The sequence below is a fragment of the Mizuhopecten yessoensis genome, unplaced genomic scaffold, assembly GCF_002113885.1.
Source record: "Mizuhopecten yessoensis strain PY_sf001 unplaced genomic scaffold, ASM211388v2 scaffold11091, whole genome shotgun sequence".
In the NCBI taxonomy this organism is placed as follows: Eukaryota; Metazoa; Mollusca; class Bivalvia; order Pectinida; family Pectinidae; genus Mizuhopecten; species Mizuhopecten yessoensis.
Window position 1 is genome coordinate 123,296 of NW_018408875.1, and position 15,080 is coordinate 138,375.

At 38.6% G+C, this 15,080-nt stretch overlaps 1 protein-coding gene across 1 annotated transcript; it reads left to right on the top strand.

Annotated features, from left to right (window-relative positions):
- Nucleotides 1-6,443: 6,443 nt before the first annotated feature.
- On the top strand, nt 6,444-14,470 carry LOC110465577 (palladin-like). Its single transcript, XM_021521497.1, has 3 exons — nt 6,444-6,847; nt 13,196-13,480; nt 14,190-14,470. Exons 1-3 carry the CDS (start codon nt 6,760-6,762, stop codon nt 14,381-14,383), a joined length of 567 nt encoding a protein of 188 aa, XP_021377172.1. The 5' UTR covers nt 6,444-6,759; the 3' UTR covers nt 14,384-14,470.
- The last annotated feature ends 610 nt before the right edge of the window (nt 14,471-15,080 follow it).

A 15,080-nucleotide genomic window follows, 5' to 3' on the forward strand; every position in this document is an offset into this window, starting at 1 on the left:
CGCCCATGATATAGTTACAAACCAATCTGTTGTCCCCGCCCATGATAAAGTCATATAGCAAACTGTTGTCCCCGTCCATGATATAGTCAAATACCAAACTGTTGTCCCCGCCCATGAAATAGTCACATACCAAACTGTTGTCCCCACCCATGATATAGTCACATACCAATCTGTGGTCCCCGCCCATGACATAGTCACATACCAATCTGTTGGCCCCGCCCATGACATAGTCACATACCAAACTGTTGTCCCCGCCCATAATATAGTCACATACCAAACTGTTGTCGCCGCCCATGATATAGTCACATACCAAATTGTTGTCCCCGCCCATGACATAGTCACATACCAATCTGTTGTCCCCGCCCATGATATAGTCACATACCAAACTGTTGTCCCCTCCCATGACATAGTCACATACCAAACTGTTGTCCCCGCCCATGACATAGTCACATACCAAACTGCAATAGTTATCTCGAGACATAAAAAGTTTTTCACAGATTTGACCCCTTTTTATAAAGTTGAATGAAGGTAAATTTCATTTATTTGAACAACTTTGAATGCCCCTCATTCTGGATTACTCCTTGTAATATAACTAACCTATTTCTTCTTGCACTACAGAAGAAATCATTTTAAGATTTTAAAACATTTGACCTCATGAAGATCAGTGCCATTTACTTTTAACAGATGCGATAGCCCTCTATCCAAGCTTCATACTAATCATAGGCGTTATTGGAAATGGGAAGAATTCATTTCACACATTTGATTCTGTGAACTCCAATGAAGGATAAGGCTTAACATTAAAAATACTGATAGCCATCAATCCCAGGTATTTACTGGTCAATATCTTGTAGCGAGGCCTACCTATATGACCCTTTGGTCTTAAATGGAGATCAAGGTCATTAATTATAATAACATGGTTAGCTCTCCATCGCGCTTTTTTTAATACACGACTTTGTTTTTTTTAAAACTTGAGAAAGTTGTTCAAAGAGTTTAACATATTTGACCCCTTTGACCCATCCTCGATATCCAGGGGTTACGCTCCCTTTCGCTAGAGTGAGCGTAACCCCTGGATATCGAGGATGCCTTTGACGTTGAATGGATGTCAAAGTGATTTAAAATGTATCTTAGCCTTAGTTCCAGATAATTACAGGTCAAATATCATGTTGCAAGGTGTTGAAGAACTAAATGAGACATTTTATAATTTTCCACGAATTTAACCCATGTGACATTGAACTAGGACTGATAGTCATTTGTTAGCCCTCCATCCTTCCTACCTTTATTTAACCCCCGTGAATTGAATGAAGGGCAATATAATCTATTTAAAAAAATGGTAGCTCTCCATAGCAGCTACCATCTGGTAAAACATATTATAACCTAGGGTCTACTAGAAATTGAGAAGTCGTTTCAAGATAATATCATATTTTGTCCCTTTAGTTTCAATGAAGGTCAAAGTGATTGATTAAATCTGATAGCCCTTCATCCTAGAAAGGTGCTGCTCAAATATCATGTTATAAGGTAATTAAGAACAAAACAATTTTGCTATGACATATCACAGGGGTGCAGATAGCGAAAGTGAGCGTAACCTCTCGATGATGTTATTATCCAAATAATAAGATGTGAAAACACATGTAAAGGGAAATAACCGTTACTACAGAGTAAATGTGACACCACTGTTATGGCCTAAGTGAGCATAAAACGTCCGTTTTCATTGGGATTAATTTAGCCAAAGAAGATTTTTCAAGACGATTACGTATGGGAAATGTTAACGTTATTTAGATAGATTGGAGTATGATTGGTTTGTAATAATAATCCAATTGAGAAGTCTATGATAATCCAATTCAGGTATCTGGTGGTGTGTATAAAATGTCAATAAGGATCCCCTACCGGTGCCAAAAACTGTAACTACGCATAGGAAACTGTTGTTTCCGGTATGACTGTAGCTTCGAGAAATCATTTCGAAAAAAGAAAATCATACCAAGCGGGACTGTTATGGGAAATATTTAAGATGACAAATGAATAAAACAAAATCAACAACTGTGTTCCGAGTGTAAAAACCCCAGCAGGGTTACACCGGGATTCGAACCCTGGACCTCAGATTATTATACAATCGCACAAACCAACTGGTCTGCCTAGTCAACGGAAGTGTCCTTGAGTCATAACCAAACGGAAGTTAAGTATATAGGGGAAAACACAGTGCAGTGAGACAGGGACGAGAAAATACTCGTTTACGGAAAGTGCCGACGGTTCCCGATTGGGATCCTTCAGAAGGCAAAGGCTCACATGTTAAAATATCAGCATGTTGATCACTTCATATAACATAATAATCACTCCACCTAATATATATATACGTATATAGGTACTGCATCCAGCATAACACATAGAATGCTCACGTAACAAATGAGTCGCTCTACATATCGTATGAAGAGGTCATTTCACAATGCAGTGCTTGTACGTTCAACCTAATGTATATAATTCAATATAATACATTAGTTTGATGTATCGGCTTTAGCGTCCTGTTAACAGCTAAGGTCATTTTAGGACGTGCCTTTCATGTAATAAGTAAATAGCTTTACATAACATATAGAGATCGGCGACGAGATCATATCAACCATGTCCGAAAAGTCAGTGGAGAGTGTCGACAGATGGTCGGACAATACGTTGTTTTCCTGATAATTTTTTTTCCACCTCACACCAGATACAGTGTTAAGGAGAAGAAAGCGCAAGCAAAGGTTTTCAACGGCTTTTCTCCCCTGCTTGTATATAGTACATTGTATATGAAGCCCAGGTACTAGCCTCGTCTGTCAATAAACCTATGGTTATAGTATAGGTGTATTGACAGACGAGGCTAGTACCTGTGTATGAAGAATAGCCAGCAGATACCTACAGCGTTGACCAGGGGGTACTCCAAATGTACCTGGAGCTCTAGCGTTGTAGAACTATTTATACTCAAGGACAAATCGACGGTCACTACCATAAAGGCTGAACGTTAAGCAGGGAATAACAACTACCATTTTAAGGACTTTAGTATGTCCCGGCCTGGGAACAGAACCCATTGCCTTCCTCACCTGGACGAACGTTCAGCGTTAAAGCCAAAAGTGAGGTGTTGTCAAGCAAGGCACTAGGAAACAAAAGGTAGTTAGAGGTTAGAGGTAGAGAGCAATACAAAGATCTCAAATATTGCAATGGGTGAAACAGATTTATTTTTCTCGCACCTCAGACAGAGATATCCCACGTCATACCCCATGCTAGATGTTTCTATCTCGTCCGTTCTGTCTTGTACCTTTACGCGACATTTCGCGGAATTTTTACACTACGATGTATTCATCCGCGCGTTAACTGCTTGAAATTGACAATTTGCATTATAAATGTTCTGTTTTGTCGTTATTGTATATTTGATGTTGTTAGATATTTGATGTTGTAGATAAAATTCAATCTACACTGTGAAATACGTTGTAATCTATGTAAGGACGAACTAAGTTTTTACGCGGAAGCATTCAAATGTAGCTTAATGAATGAAGAGGTCATCATCATTTGAGGCCCAATTACTTGCAGTTTGTAGCAAAATTGAATAGGGTTTTTTCGAAATAAAAGGTGCGAGAAAAAAAATATATTACATGTAACTGAGCGAGATCGGGATATCTCAGTCGAGGGTTAAGATTATGTAACAAAATGTTACGGAATCTTAGCCCGAGACAGGTGTATCCGCACTTTACCTATGTGAGATTTCCTTTTCTCCCACACCTGACAGATTTATCTCCCGTTTTGCCGGTGCTAAATTTATCTGTCTCCGCCCTAGCCCTCGGGGAAAGATTCTTAAGTTGCCAAACACTCGGCAAAGCCTCGTGTTTGGCAACATAAGAATCTTCCCCCTCGGGTTGAGATTCCCCTATCTCACCCCAAAGGGGGTGAATGATTCTATTATTCTCTTACCCTGGACAGGCGTATCCGCACTTTTACCGGTGTGAGATTTTCTTTTCTCCCACACCTGACAGATTTATCTCCCGTTTTGCCGGTGCTAGATTTATCTGTCTCCGCCCTAGGGTTGAGACGGGGGGATTCCCCTGTGTATAACAATGGCATGACGTCACTGCAATAATACAATGACGTCACGTCAACAATCCATCAACGTCACGTCAACCCTGAATTTAGCATGTAACGTTATCATTACATTGTGTATATGATACACATTGGGGAAAACAGGGTACATGTAAGAGAAAAAGAATCATTCACCCCCTTGTGGGTAAGATAGGGGAATCTCAACCCTCGGGGAAAGATTCTTAAGTTGCCAAACACTCGGCAAAGCCTCGTGTTTGGCAACATAAGAATCTTCCCCCTCGGGTTGAGATTCCCCTATCTCACCCCAAAGGGGGTGAATGATTCTATTANGATATGAATGCAATTTGGGTGACGGATAAATATTCATGTCGCCCGATCTCGCTCAGTTACCAAATAAAACATGGCATTGAACTACCATTTAATTCTCAATCAATACTTTTTGGGGTCAGTATTGCTAGATTTGATTATGAAACAATTTTTTTATTGCTACTCTTTAAGTTTTTCATCTACTATATTGTAAGCAAAGGGAGACTACTCGGTCTTTTTCCACGGGTAAAGTATATTTATCCTACTACAAAAAACATAGAAGAGGTTGGTCTGTACTCTTACAGTACTAAGAAAAGGGACAAAATTAAAAGTAAATGAAACTTTATTATTGAAATAATTAGAAAATGAAACATGATTTACTCTTTTCAAACTATTTTGAAACATATTTCTCAAGATTAATGTACTATGTAGTAAAATTGTATCCATGTACTACTTCATTATTTATAATTGTATGTCAATTTCTAATAGATGTACTCTTGTAATTGGATTTGGACGTATGTATGTATCACATGTTGTAACAATTGTATATAATTATGATTGAATAAAAGTATATATGAGAAGAAAAAAAGTATCTGGTGGCCATGTTTGTTTACCTAGGACACCTGGAGCTGTATTCCTACACTGACCGAATCACTGTAACTTGCAGTATACAGTCTCATATACTGGAATTTGGTTTACTAACAACATACCTATAGGCAAATGGAACACATATTGTAAATATAACGTTATCATTACATTTTGTATATGATACACAACGGATGAACAGGGTAAGAGAAAAAGAATAATTCACACCGTTGTGGATGGTATAGGGGAATCTCAACCCTCGGGGAAAGATTCTAAAGTTGCCAAACACTCAGCACAGCCTCGTGTTTGGCATTTTGCGAAATTTCCCCTTCCCCTCGGGTTGAGATTCCCCTATCTCATCCCTCAGGGGGTGAGAGATTCTATTATGGTCGCTTTTGTGTCCGCATGTAGAGGGCACAAAAGCAAATTCCAAATTATGCAGGGGGTTCCCACATAAGTCGCCTCTTACGACACACGCAGTGAGTAGCAGGTGTAATCTTTTCTCGATCCCCGACCTGCAAGGGTGCCCTTTACGGTTCCAGTTCCGTCCTGGCCGACAAAAGTGACCAAGAAAAGCTGAAAAAAAAATCATAATTGTTGCAAACAACTAAATTAAATTCATTTTCACCACATCCTTGATAGCGCCGAAATGCTCCATGAAGGAGGAAACAGCCCGATGATGAAGCTAAATTGAATTGAAAACCCATTGTTTTCAAAATATTAAACAGCAGGGTTCGACATTAATCTCTTTGATAAATAGTTCGAAGGACTCGTTCAATTTTCTTTTAGAACGTAACATTCATATCAATCAATAAAATTGTTATTGTTTTAACATAATTCAAAAGGACTATTAAGGGAATTCCCTACTTTTTCCACTATTCTTGGACTAGCGGACTAGTGTTGGTTTCAAACTCTGTAGATATACACATTGGTTTTGATATTATGCACATCGCTCCACTTTTTTTTCAGTAAGCTTTCCTGACTTCGTTTGTCGTTTCATTTTGATAACAACAGATACAATTCTGCACACGACTAAAATATTATCCTGCACTTCTGTTGGTAATATTTATTATATTATCCGTGTCTTAGAATTTTAACTAGATATTACCACGGACTTAGATAGCAATCTAATTCCGTTATATTACTACTAAACACTGACAAATTCTCAAGCTGTGTGCAAAATTTTATCAAAATGTAAAGACAAACGAATTCAGGATAATCTATTGGAAAATGAAATAACAATGGTAAATAGACCTAAAACCGAATGGGAAAATAACGTAACATGAAAGACTAATTCTAAAGATGAATATTGATGTTCGGGTAAACCGACCCTGTGGCTAACCGCGGTATGTATAAAGACATGTTATTTTTAACGACACCCGTTTAGTGTTAGTTAGCCTTCTTCTGCGTGATGCACAGACAAAACCCTGACTTTTTACGTACGAACTGTCAGTACGCAGTAAATCATCATTATTCCAGTCCAGTGCAGCATGTGAGTGTATTGAGAGTGGGACTATAGCAGTGGAGCGCGACGCTCGGCCCAGGTTCACACGTCACCCAACCGTGCACAGTGCTAGTACTAGCGCTCTACTGCAGACGTGCCCGTGTGCCGTACCGTTCTGGTGGTGAATCGGTTTGTTTATATACAAGACTAGTATACAATCACATCCTGGTCACATGGAGCCGACACAGGGATAGCATGTCGACTAGAGGAGACTGGAAACGCTAGGAATTCTGCGGCCATTGCATACGACATGTCACGAGTACCGTTTTCACCCTGGAGGAATTAAATATTCGCCATCACTCATCAGCATGCTCATCCAAGGATTCATCGCTCTCCTCATCTCCGAGATCATCTGTCTCCTCTCCTGTGTCGTTTCACAGGACATCTCACCAAATGGTAAAGTATAGCCCTCCACAATGACTTATTGTAAATGTTTCATGTGTGTATTTTGTAGTATTTCAGTGGTTGCTTTTTATAGACCGAACAGAGTGAGAAACAACAAAAACAGATCGATACCCAGTAGTGGGAAAGCGCCTTAGAAGTGTTCGGTCTAAGCTGTATAGGATGATAGTGAAGCTATAAGGTTAGGGGCTATTACTGTAGCTAGGCATCATAGGACACCATATCGATAATAGCGCGGTCAATACTCCACTCAACTGTCCGGCAATGTGGTCAAATCAATCAGTAATAATATAAATCAGCCTAAAGAGATTAACATGTACTGTAAATAATTGAGACTTTCATTTTAACTTCTAAATCTCGGTATATACGTATTGGCATTAATTTTGTTAAAATATATATGTATTGGGTATAGAAGGTCGGCGTGACTCATGGGCTATTGTAAATCCCGGGGCTTATCTCGGCCCCTTGTATGTACCGGATCAGCGAGGTTAGAAAGGCCCCTAACAGACATTGTCACCGACTCTATCTGATCGGTTGGCTTACTGTGTGCGACTTAAGAAACGTACTTTTAACATACATGACATGACAATACAAAGCTGGAGATTATTGAAGTGTGAGACGAACATTTAAAATAATGTACTTATGACGTGTGCGTAAACAAACCTTCAACAGATGTTCATCGTTGGGACGACTGCCCACAGTCGTTATTATTTGGTACTATTCAAAATAGACATCAGAGGAGTATTTCATACTTTACATATTTACATACCAGACACAGATTCCTGTAGTCTGGTGGTCACAATAACCCAGGCAAACTATTTTGTGTTGACGACAGCACCGTATCCCCCTCCCCGCATTGTATTCACTGTACCAGCCGGTGAAGCTATAAGCAATGGCCGTAAATTAGACGCTGGTTGAGATGACGTAATTATTCGTCAATATGACATTGCACGATACCAACCACAAACTACCCCGCACTTTCTTAATGCATATTTTTTTTCGTGTTTTACGGAAGTTAGTTAGAGAAACGTTAATGGTAGCGGTGACGTCAATGCCGACATGACGCTTTACAATACCGCCACTGACTTGCCGCCTGTGTCTATGACGTTTTAACGTAACGTACGTACATATGGTAACGCTGGTAACGGTAATTTAGCTGTACCGACGGAGACTGCTTGCGTGGTTTATAATATGCCGTAAAGATGATTGTGACAGCGATTCGGCGGATAAACTACTATTTGTATCTTTAGTCACTGAGCTTTCTTTGTCAGAAATCTCTTTGCTTAAAATGTTTGTGAAGCAAAACCATTTTTATGACTTTTCGAAAATATTTCAGTTAGGTGTATTGGGAAACATTTGCTGGATACGAAACATTAACACGTGTTCGCATGTTCGTGTAAAATAAATGAGTTCTGGTAAATATTTCTGGAGTGATTGTGATAGATATTATGCATTCTGACATACAGACGTATGTTCCAGTTTACAAGCCGCGAAGGCTTGGCATGGTTTCTACAGTACTTCAAAAAAGTTGAGTGAATGCAGGTGTTTAATGTTCAGAAGGTTTAGCCTGGGTGTAGTATAACCCTCGTCTGTATGCTGATGTTCAGATAACCCAGGACATCTAGTAAGTAAGATGTTCCCTCCAGAACAGCCCCCAGGTGTCGGAAGAAGCATGTTGGGGACAATGGCCGACCATTTAAATTGCACGGTGACACGATGCCGAGGTCAAAGATGATACTCTTATGATTAACCTTCGTGTTTAAAGGTCGGACATCACGCAACATCGCCATTGTCCTTATATTCCATTTAACATTTAAACGCACTCACAATTTCACGGTCGGCTTGATTCTTTGATTGGTATAATTTTACTCCGACATGCAACAGCAATTTTTATACATGTACATGTATAATGTACGGTATTATTGCTCTTCTGACAGCCTTGTCGGATAATTGTGTCGTATTTATCATAAATATGTCCATAGTATGTACTAGACCAAGTATTTGGGAGGCGCGAGCAAAGTATACGACAAGACACACCACCGGGTCAGCGTCTCGGACCGACAACACCAAACTTAGTTACAATATGGGCTCATACAGTGTCACCACTTGCACACGGTAGAAAATAGGTAAAGCAGTCAGAGGGTGTCAGGAGAAACACGGAAGTACAAAAAATATAAATGGTAGAGAATGACAGATATAAATACCCCAGCTGTTATTAATTGGTTAAGTATATCTTTTTTGATCTCCCCAAGGTCTACTTCATATTGCATATAATTTTACAGTTGGGTACAGTAGGTCTTTAAAAACATCTAAAACTAAAATAGAGAGAAAGCTTGGCTTTCCTTGTCGAGTTATATTTTTTTCTTAAAATACTGAATTTGTTTCCGGCTCTGACTGGGAACAATTTGGAAACCAACATGTGATGTTGTAAATGAAGAGTTGATTAGTAATCAGTCAACCGACATTAGTCTGTGATATAATCAGCCATCAATTATTCAAGAGGTCTGAATCAGACTTAACACGAATGTAGTCACGTGATATCCCGAACATGCAATAACAGATGTCATAATAATCCTCATTTCTAATTTGTTAATTTGCGAATATTGATTTTACGTTATCGTGAAAAGTTGAGTTCTTTGTCTTTTACGGAAGCAGACCAACAGGTGCCTGTCTTGTCTAGTTGTCTGTACACTCACACCAAACATGTAAACCATCTGGTATAATTATACTGCCGATAGTTACATTATTGATAAGATCAGCGAATAACAAAAGGGTTATCATAGTCGGAACAGAAGGTGCCTACATCAACAGGCTATAATATACAAAGAAGTGCTATTTTTACAAAAAAATGTAATGCATATTTCACGTAGACAAAAAATGGTGCATATTTCACACAGTACTCCATCTATTTCATAGACTGTATGCTAATTGTTTCACACTGTATGGTACCTATGCTATTATATAAATGTATGTTGTCTATATTCCTACACATAAATAATACCAATCATACACACTATTCTACATGCATGCATTTTATATACAGGATGTTGACGGTTTTACACAAAATGCGTTGCACGCCACTTATTATATTTCAGACACAATGATTTGCAAATTTGAAATGCAGCATTTCACGCAGTAGTTCACCTACATCATACATATTGGAATAGTATTTATTTCGGATACAGTAGGTTGCTTCTATCCTACACACTGTATGGTGCCTATTTCAGACACGGAGATCAATAGATTTCGCAAGGTATGATACCCATTTCACGATCAATGTGTATTGCCCTTTTCATACACTTCAGTATGGTATATGCACCTATTTAATTCATCTTTATTTCATTCGCATCCTAAGAAAGTTACATAATATGGACCGAACAGCAAATTAACACAACATTAACCTACATATAAGAACTATGCTCAGAATGTTCCGTCTTTGCGTATTGCAGAGTTATCTTCTCTTGGGAGCAGGTATTGATTGTTACGTCATTGGTTTGTGTGTGAAAATTGCGTCGTTTCCTCAAAAATTGATGACGTTACTCTCACAAACATGTGACGTAACAATCAATACCTGCTCCCAAGAGAAGATAACTCTGCAATACGCAAAGACATCATATAAACTTAGCACTTTGCAAGCCAGACTTCCTCACTTCAAAAGACTTTTTAATGAAGACACAGCATGTTGCCTTTTACACTTTGGTACCCTTTTCACTCACAGCATCAACATGGTACAAGTACCTAAGACTATTTATTTCACTCGCAGTGTACACACCGGCCTCTTACTCGCCCATGAGTGCTTATTTCACACATATATTGTATATTTTATCTACATAGAATTACTTGTAAGTCACACTAACGGTATGAAGCAGGTCTCAAACGGAACGTAATTTCACAAGCAGTGTGGTGATTTTTTACGTACAGTATGGTACGAATTTCACTTTTAAGTGTTCATGTTGCCTATTTCACCCACAAAATGTCCAGTCGCAAATAATACAAGCTATTTCAGTATTTCTCACGTAAAGAGTACCATCTCCTGATTGGATATAGTGGTTTTGGTACATATTACACAAGCCTACATGTGTTTGGTGCATGTATTAGTAGATTTGACGCTCTTGGAGTATATACATTTAACACACGAACAGCCAGGTGAATACATGTACTATGTGTCGGCATGTAAAATGAAGATATTTTTACACTGGTAGGGTATGCTAGGTTCCATTAGAGTATTCCGTTTGACCTTTATACATTAGTTACATGGACTTGTCGACCTATTCCACAGTTGACTCTATAGCTCATTACCCGCTGATATACCGACGTGTTGAGTTCGCCATAGCTTGGTTTATAACGACGACCACCGTTAATTAGGGTATTAGTATATGGTGTCACATTTCATTTGAAGGGCATTTGTCATCATTAACACATAATGAAACCTATTCGATATAGATCACAATTACCTATGGAAACTTGGCATGGTACACCGGTCACTCACACCGTGCTTTGACATTTGTTTAGTATAATGGTACATGTAGCAGTGCTCCCGTACCCTATCTCAATCACAGGGACTTGATAATTTGTTACAGCTTTATTTGAACCTAAACTAAGGTGTTCCGAGTAATTTTACACGTTTTATGGGTTTAGATCAACTTTCGGTAAAATTGCCACCCCAATGATCGATGGTAGTTGGACCTAAACTAAGGTGTCCATGGTAAAATTACCTTAGTTTTAGATATACTGATATAGCTGTAATAAATTCTCAAGTCCCTGTGACCGCATTCCACAGAACAGCAACCCATAAATAAGGTGTAGATATATAGCAGCGTTGCATCGAAAATGACAAGAGCCTGAACAATAACTGCTAAAGCCTTATCTCTCTGGCGGTACAGTACATAACATCCCGCCTTAGTGATTGCACATGTAATCACCACTTTGGCAGTGACGTTAGTTCACGACGGTACAATGATGGTTCGGTGAGTCATAGAGACCATGCTAGATTATCAGGGACACTCAGCCCGCCGCTTAACTTCATTAGGCGTACATATAACGTCACTACTGACTGAACATTTGGTATGTGATAATGACTCGAAATTTTAATCTTAGGGAAGGATATATTAAATGGTGTTAAAAATCAGTAATTCAAAGTTTATCTCAATATTTCATTCTGAAGCTTGAAAGAACCACTGGGATTCGTTACTTATGTCTGAAAACCACATTGACTGTATTGGTGTGTGTGTCTGTAGTATAGCGTATGTGTCTTATACATTTGTAACGAAACCCTGTGACATAAACAGCGTATGGAAATGAAGTCTATTTAGAATAGGTGACATCACTCATTCAATAGCTAGGCGATCAAAATCTTCAAACCTGTTCGGAATAATTCCCAGAGGATTGTGAACAGTATACAAGATAGATAGATCATTAAAATTCGAATTGATGAAATCGCTCATTCGTTTTTTTATTTGGTGACATCACCTTTTCCAAAAGGAGATATCACCAGCTCGAATACGGGTTATTATTAATTCGGATATCACCTAATAAGTGATATCACACAAAAAAAGAATTGAAAATATGCACAGATATAATCGAGTTTTATGTACAGATATAATCGAGTTTCATGTACAGATATAATCGAGTTTTATGTACAGATATAATCGAGTTTATCTTCATAAACTTACGTTTATCGGGAACAGCAAGCATTTAATTCAAATTTTCAAATTGTGGGCAAGTTTTGTATCTAAGTTAATCCGGTAAATCGCCTGGATATTCCATTTGGGAGCCAAATCTTATCTGGAAATAATCCGAACCTGTACATGTACTGTGAAAAATCATGGAAAGGCCCGTGACTTGGACCTTTCTGGCTCATCTCTGGAGATTCACTGAAAGAGTGGAAAGCATATCTGTTACATCTTGGTGAAGGCTGCTAGAAGTGAAACTTTTGGAATCATCACAGCTTCAGTAGTATTATCAGTTATTTACATCAAACTGTGTGTATCGCTTGATGTAGTAGATATATGTATTCTCCACACTTCTGATCTCTTCAGCCTGGTTTACGGGAAACACCTGTTAGAAAATTCCATTCTGAAAGTTGATTTCAACAAACACGAGCCATTAATATCATCTCTGATAAACAGCCAAAACCAAACTCATTGAGCCAGAGTAAGGGCATTCTTATAGACTAAAAAGGTCACCGACATATTTTTAAGGAATCTCGTAAATAATGCACAAAAGTATTTTGATATCTGTGTTGATATATAAAGGGAATATCAAGAAAACGTTTGTGGAGTTTTAATTAACATCCGACAGAATTATTTCAGCAAATTTTAAAATATATTTCTGTATTTTCAGTGCCAACAATCAACGTCCCTGGATACTCTTACCTTGTTCCTTATGGACGATCAGTGATGCTAGAATGTCATGTGACTGGAACTAGACCAATCAAAGTCAAATGGTGGACTCGTGGCAGACATGTGACAGACGATGACGTATTTCACACCTCGCTGGTGACTACTAGTGACGAAAGAGACACACTGTTGCTATGGATACATTCGTTATCTGAAAAAGAGACCGGGACATACATATGTAGTGGATCAAACGCATTTGGGGAGGTAACCGACAAGATATATGTTAATGGTAAGATGTTCCCGAAAACTGACAAAGTATATGTTTATGGTGAATAAGCTATTTGTAAACAGTAAGTTCGGTATACCGGAAGTTCCTACATAATAAAATACTGTCAAGCTTGTTCAAGCCAAACGAAGAGTAAAAATACTTTTTGGAAGTCACAGAAAACATGTGTAAATTGGCAGTTAGCTTGACTAAAAAAATACTGGTAAGATATATGGTGCTGTTATGTTAGGCCGACCGGAAGTTACCCACAATATCTGTTGCCAGGAAGTAGGATTACCGGGATCAAGATGTACGTTATTTTATCGGATGTTTCCCCGAGAAGTCAGGTTTACCGGAAGTCACTGTTTATATTGGTCAGTAATCAAAATATGATAGTAAAATGGGCCTGAGAGTAAGCGTCCCTATCCGATGGATGTCTACTCTTTCGATGATATGAACCGTTATAAGTCCCCTGTGGCGGATACACTGTCTTGTCCGGCGTAGTACCATTTAAAGTTCGGTAATAACAGGAACCAGGACGTAAAGCCCCAACAATCAATCGATCAATCAATAAATCAGTCAATGAGTTTCGCTGAAAGAAAAAACAACTGCAACCGACAACAGTAGTAAATATAAGATTTAGCATATCATAAACATGTCGGCAGGGTAGGGGTTATGAAGAAACGTCCAATGCACAAAGGGATTTGATGGTATGTTTTTGGGGTTTTTGCAGGGTATGAAGACGAGGGTGTTCCGGGAGAAGAGGATGGTGACGTAGAGATTGGGTACTTCACGGCAGAAAACAGTGCACGCAAAAGCTCAGCCGCTGGAGGTGTCGTGTACCTAGCTACAATCGTCGCCACTCTCCACCTAACAACGACCATATTCTCATCTGTCTTATCATGTCTCTGCAACGCCTTCTCATAGTGTCATTCAGTGCATTCTGGAGTTTTGTTTTATTTTTCTCCTTATATTGTTATTTTGTTGTTAAGAATTTCTATAAAATACATTAATTTAAAAAGTATGTCTTTTGTTTATTTTCATTAGCTCACCTGTCACGTAGTATCACGAGAAATGTTAATTTGATAGATGTTTTAGGTGTGCCTAAGTGTGGCAAAAGGCGCATTTTACAGTACCGCCAAGAAAAATGACACCAAGCCTCTCACATCGCATTTTGAAATATGTCATTACAAAATCTAAGGCTATTTATGTGACACATTGCGGATGAAACAAGTAGACTATAGTCTTGGGTTTTTCATGAATTCAAAGTAATCGCTCGGAAGCGTTACGGTATAATCGACAAACATAAAAGATGGGCGTAGCTCCTCTGTAATATTTAAAGGAAATATATCAGCTTAGCGATTGGTCAGGTTATTATACCCAAAATCAATAAACAGCTTACCGCGATTTTGTCGTGACATATTCCAAGGGTCAGAGATGATACTGTCGAGAACGGAACCCATGGGATTCTAAGATGTTCCCATCCCGCAAGAAGGGCTATAAATATTCATGAACGTTTGTTAAATTGAAAGAAATCTTTTCTCACTAGTGCTTGGCAGCTGTCATTTATTTAAACTACAGTATATAGTCCTAATACCCGGGATACAGAGTCGCACGAGTCGGT

Excerpts from the sequence above, each read along its gene's own strand:
- LOC110465577 (XM_021521497.1), top strand. The coding sequence starts at position 6,760 with ATGCTCATCCAAGGATTCATCGCTCTCCTCATCTCCGAGATCATCTGT. Across the intron at positions 6,848-13,195 it reads ACAGGACATCTCACCAAATG|TGCCAACAATCAACGTCCCT; the intron begins GTAAAGTATAGC and ends CTGTATTTTCAG. Across the intron at positions 13,481-14,189 it reads CGACAAGATATATGTTAATG|GGTATGAAGACGAGGGTGTT; the intron begins GTAAGATGTTCC and ends GGGTTTTTGCAG.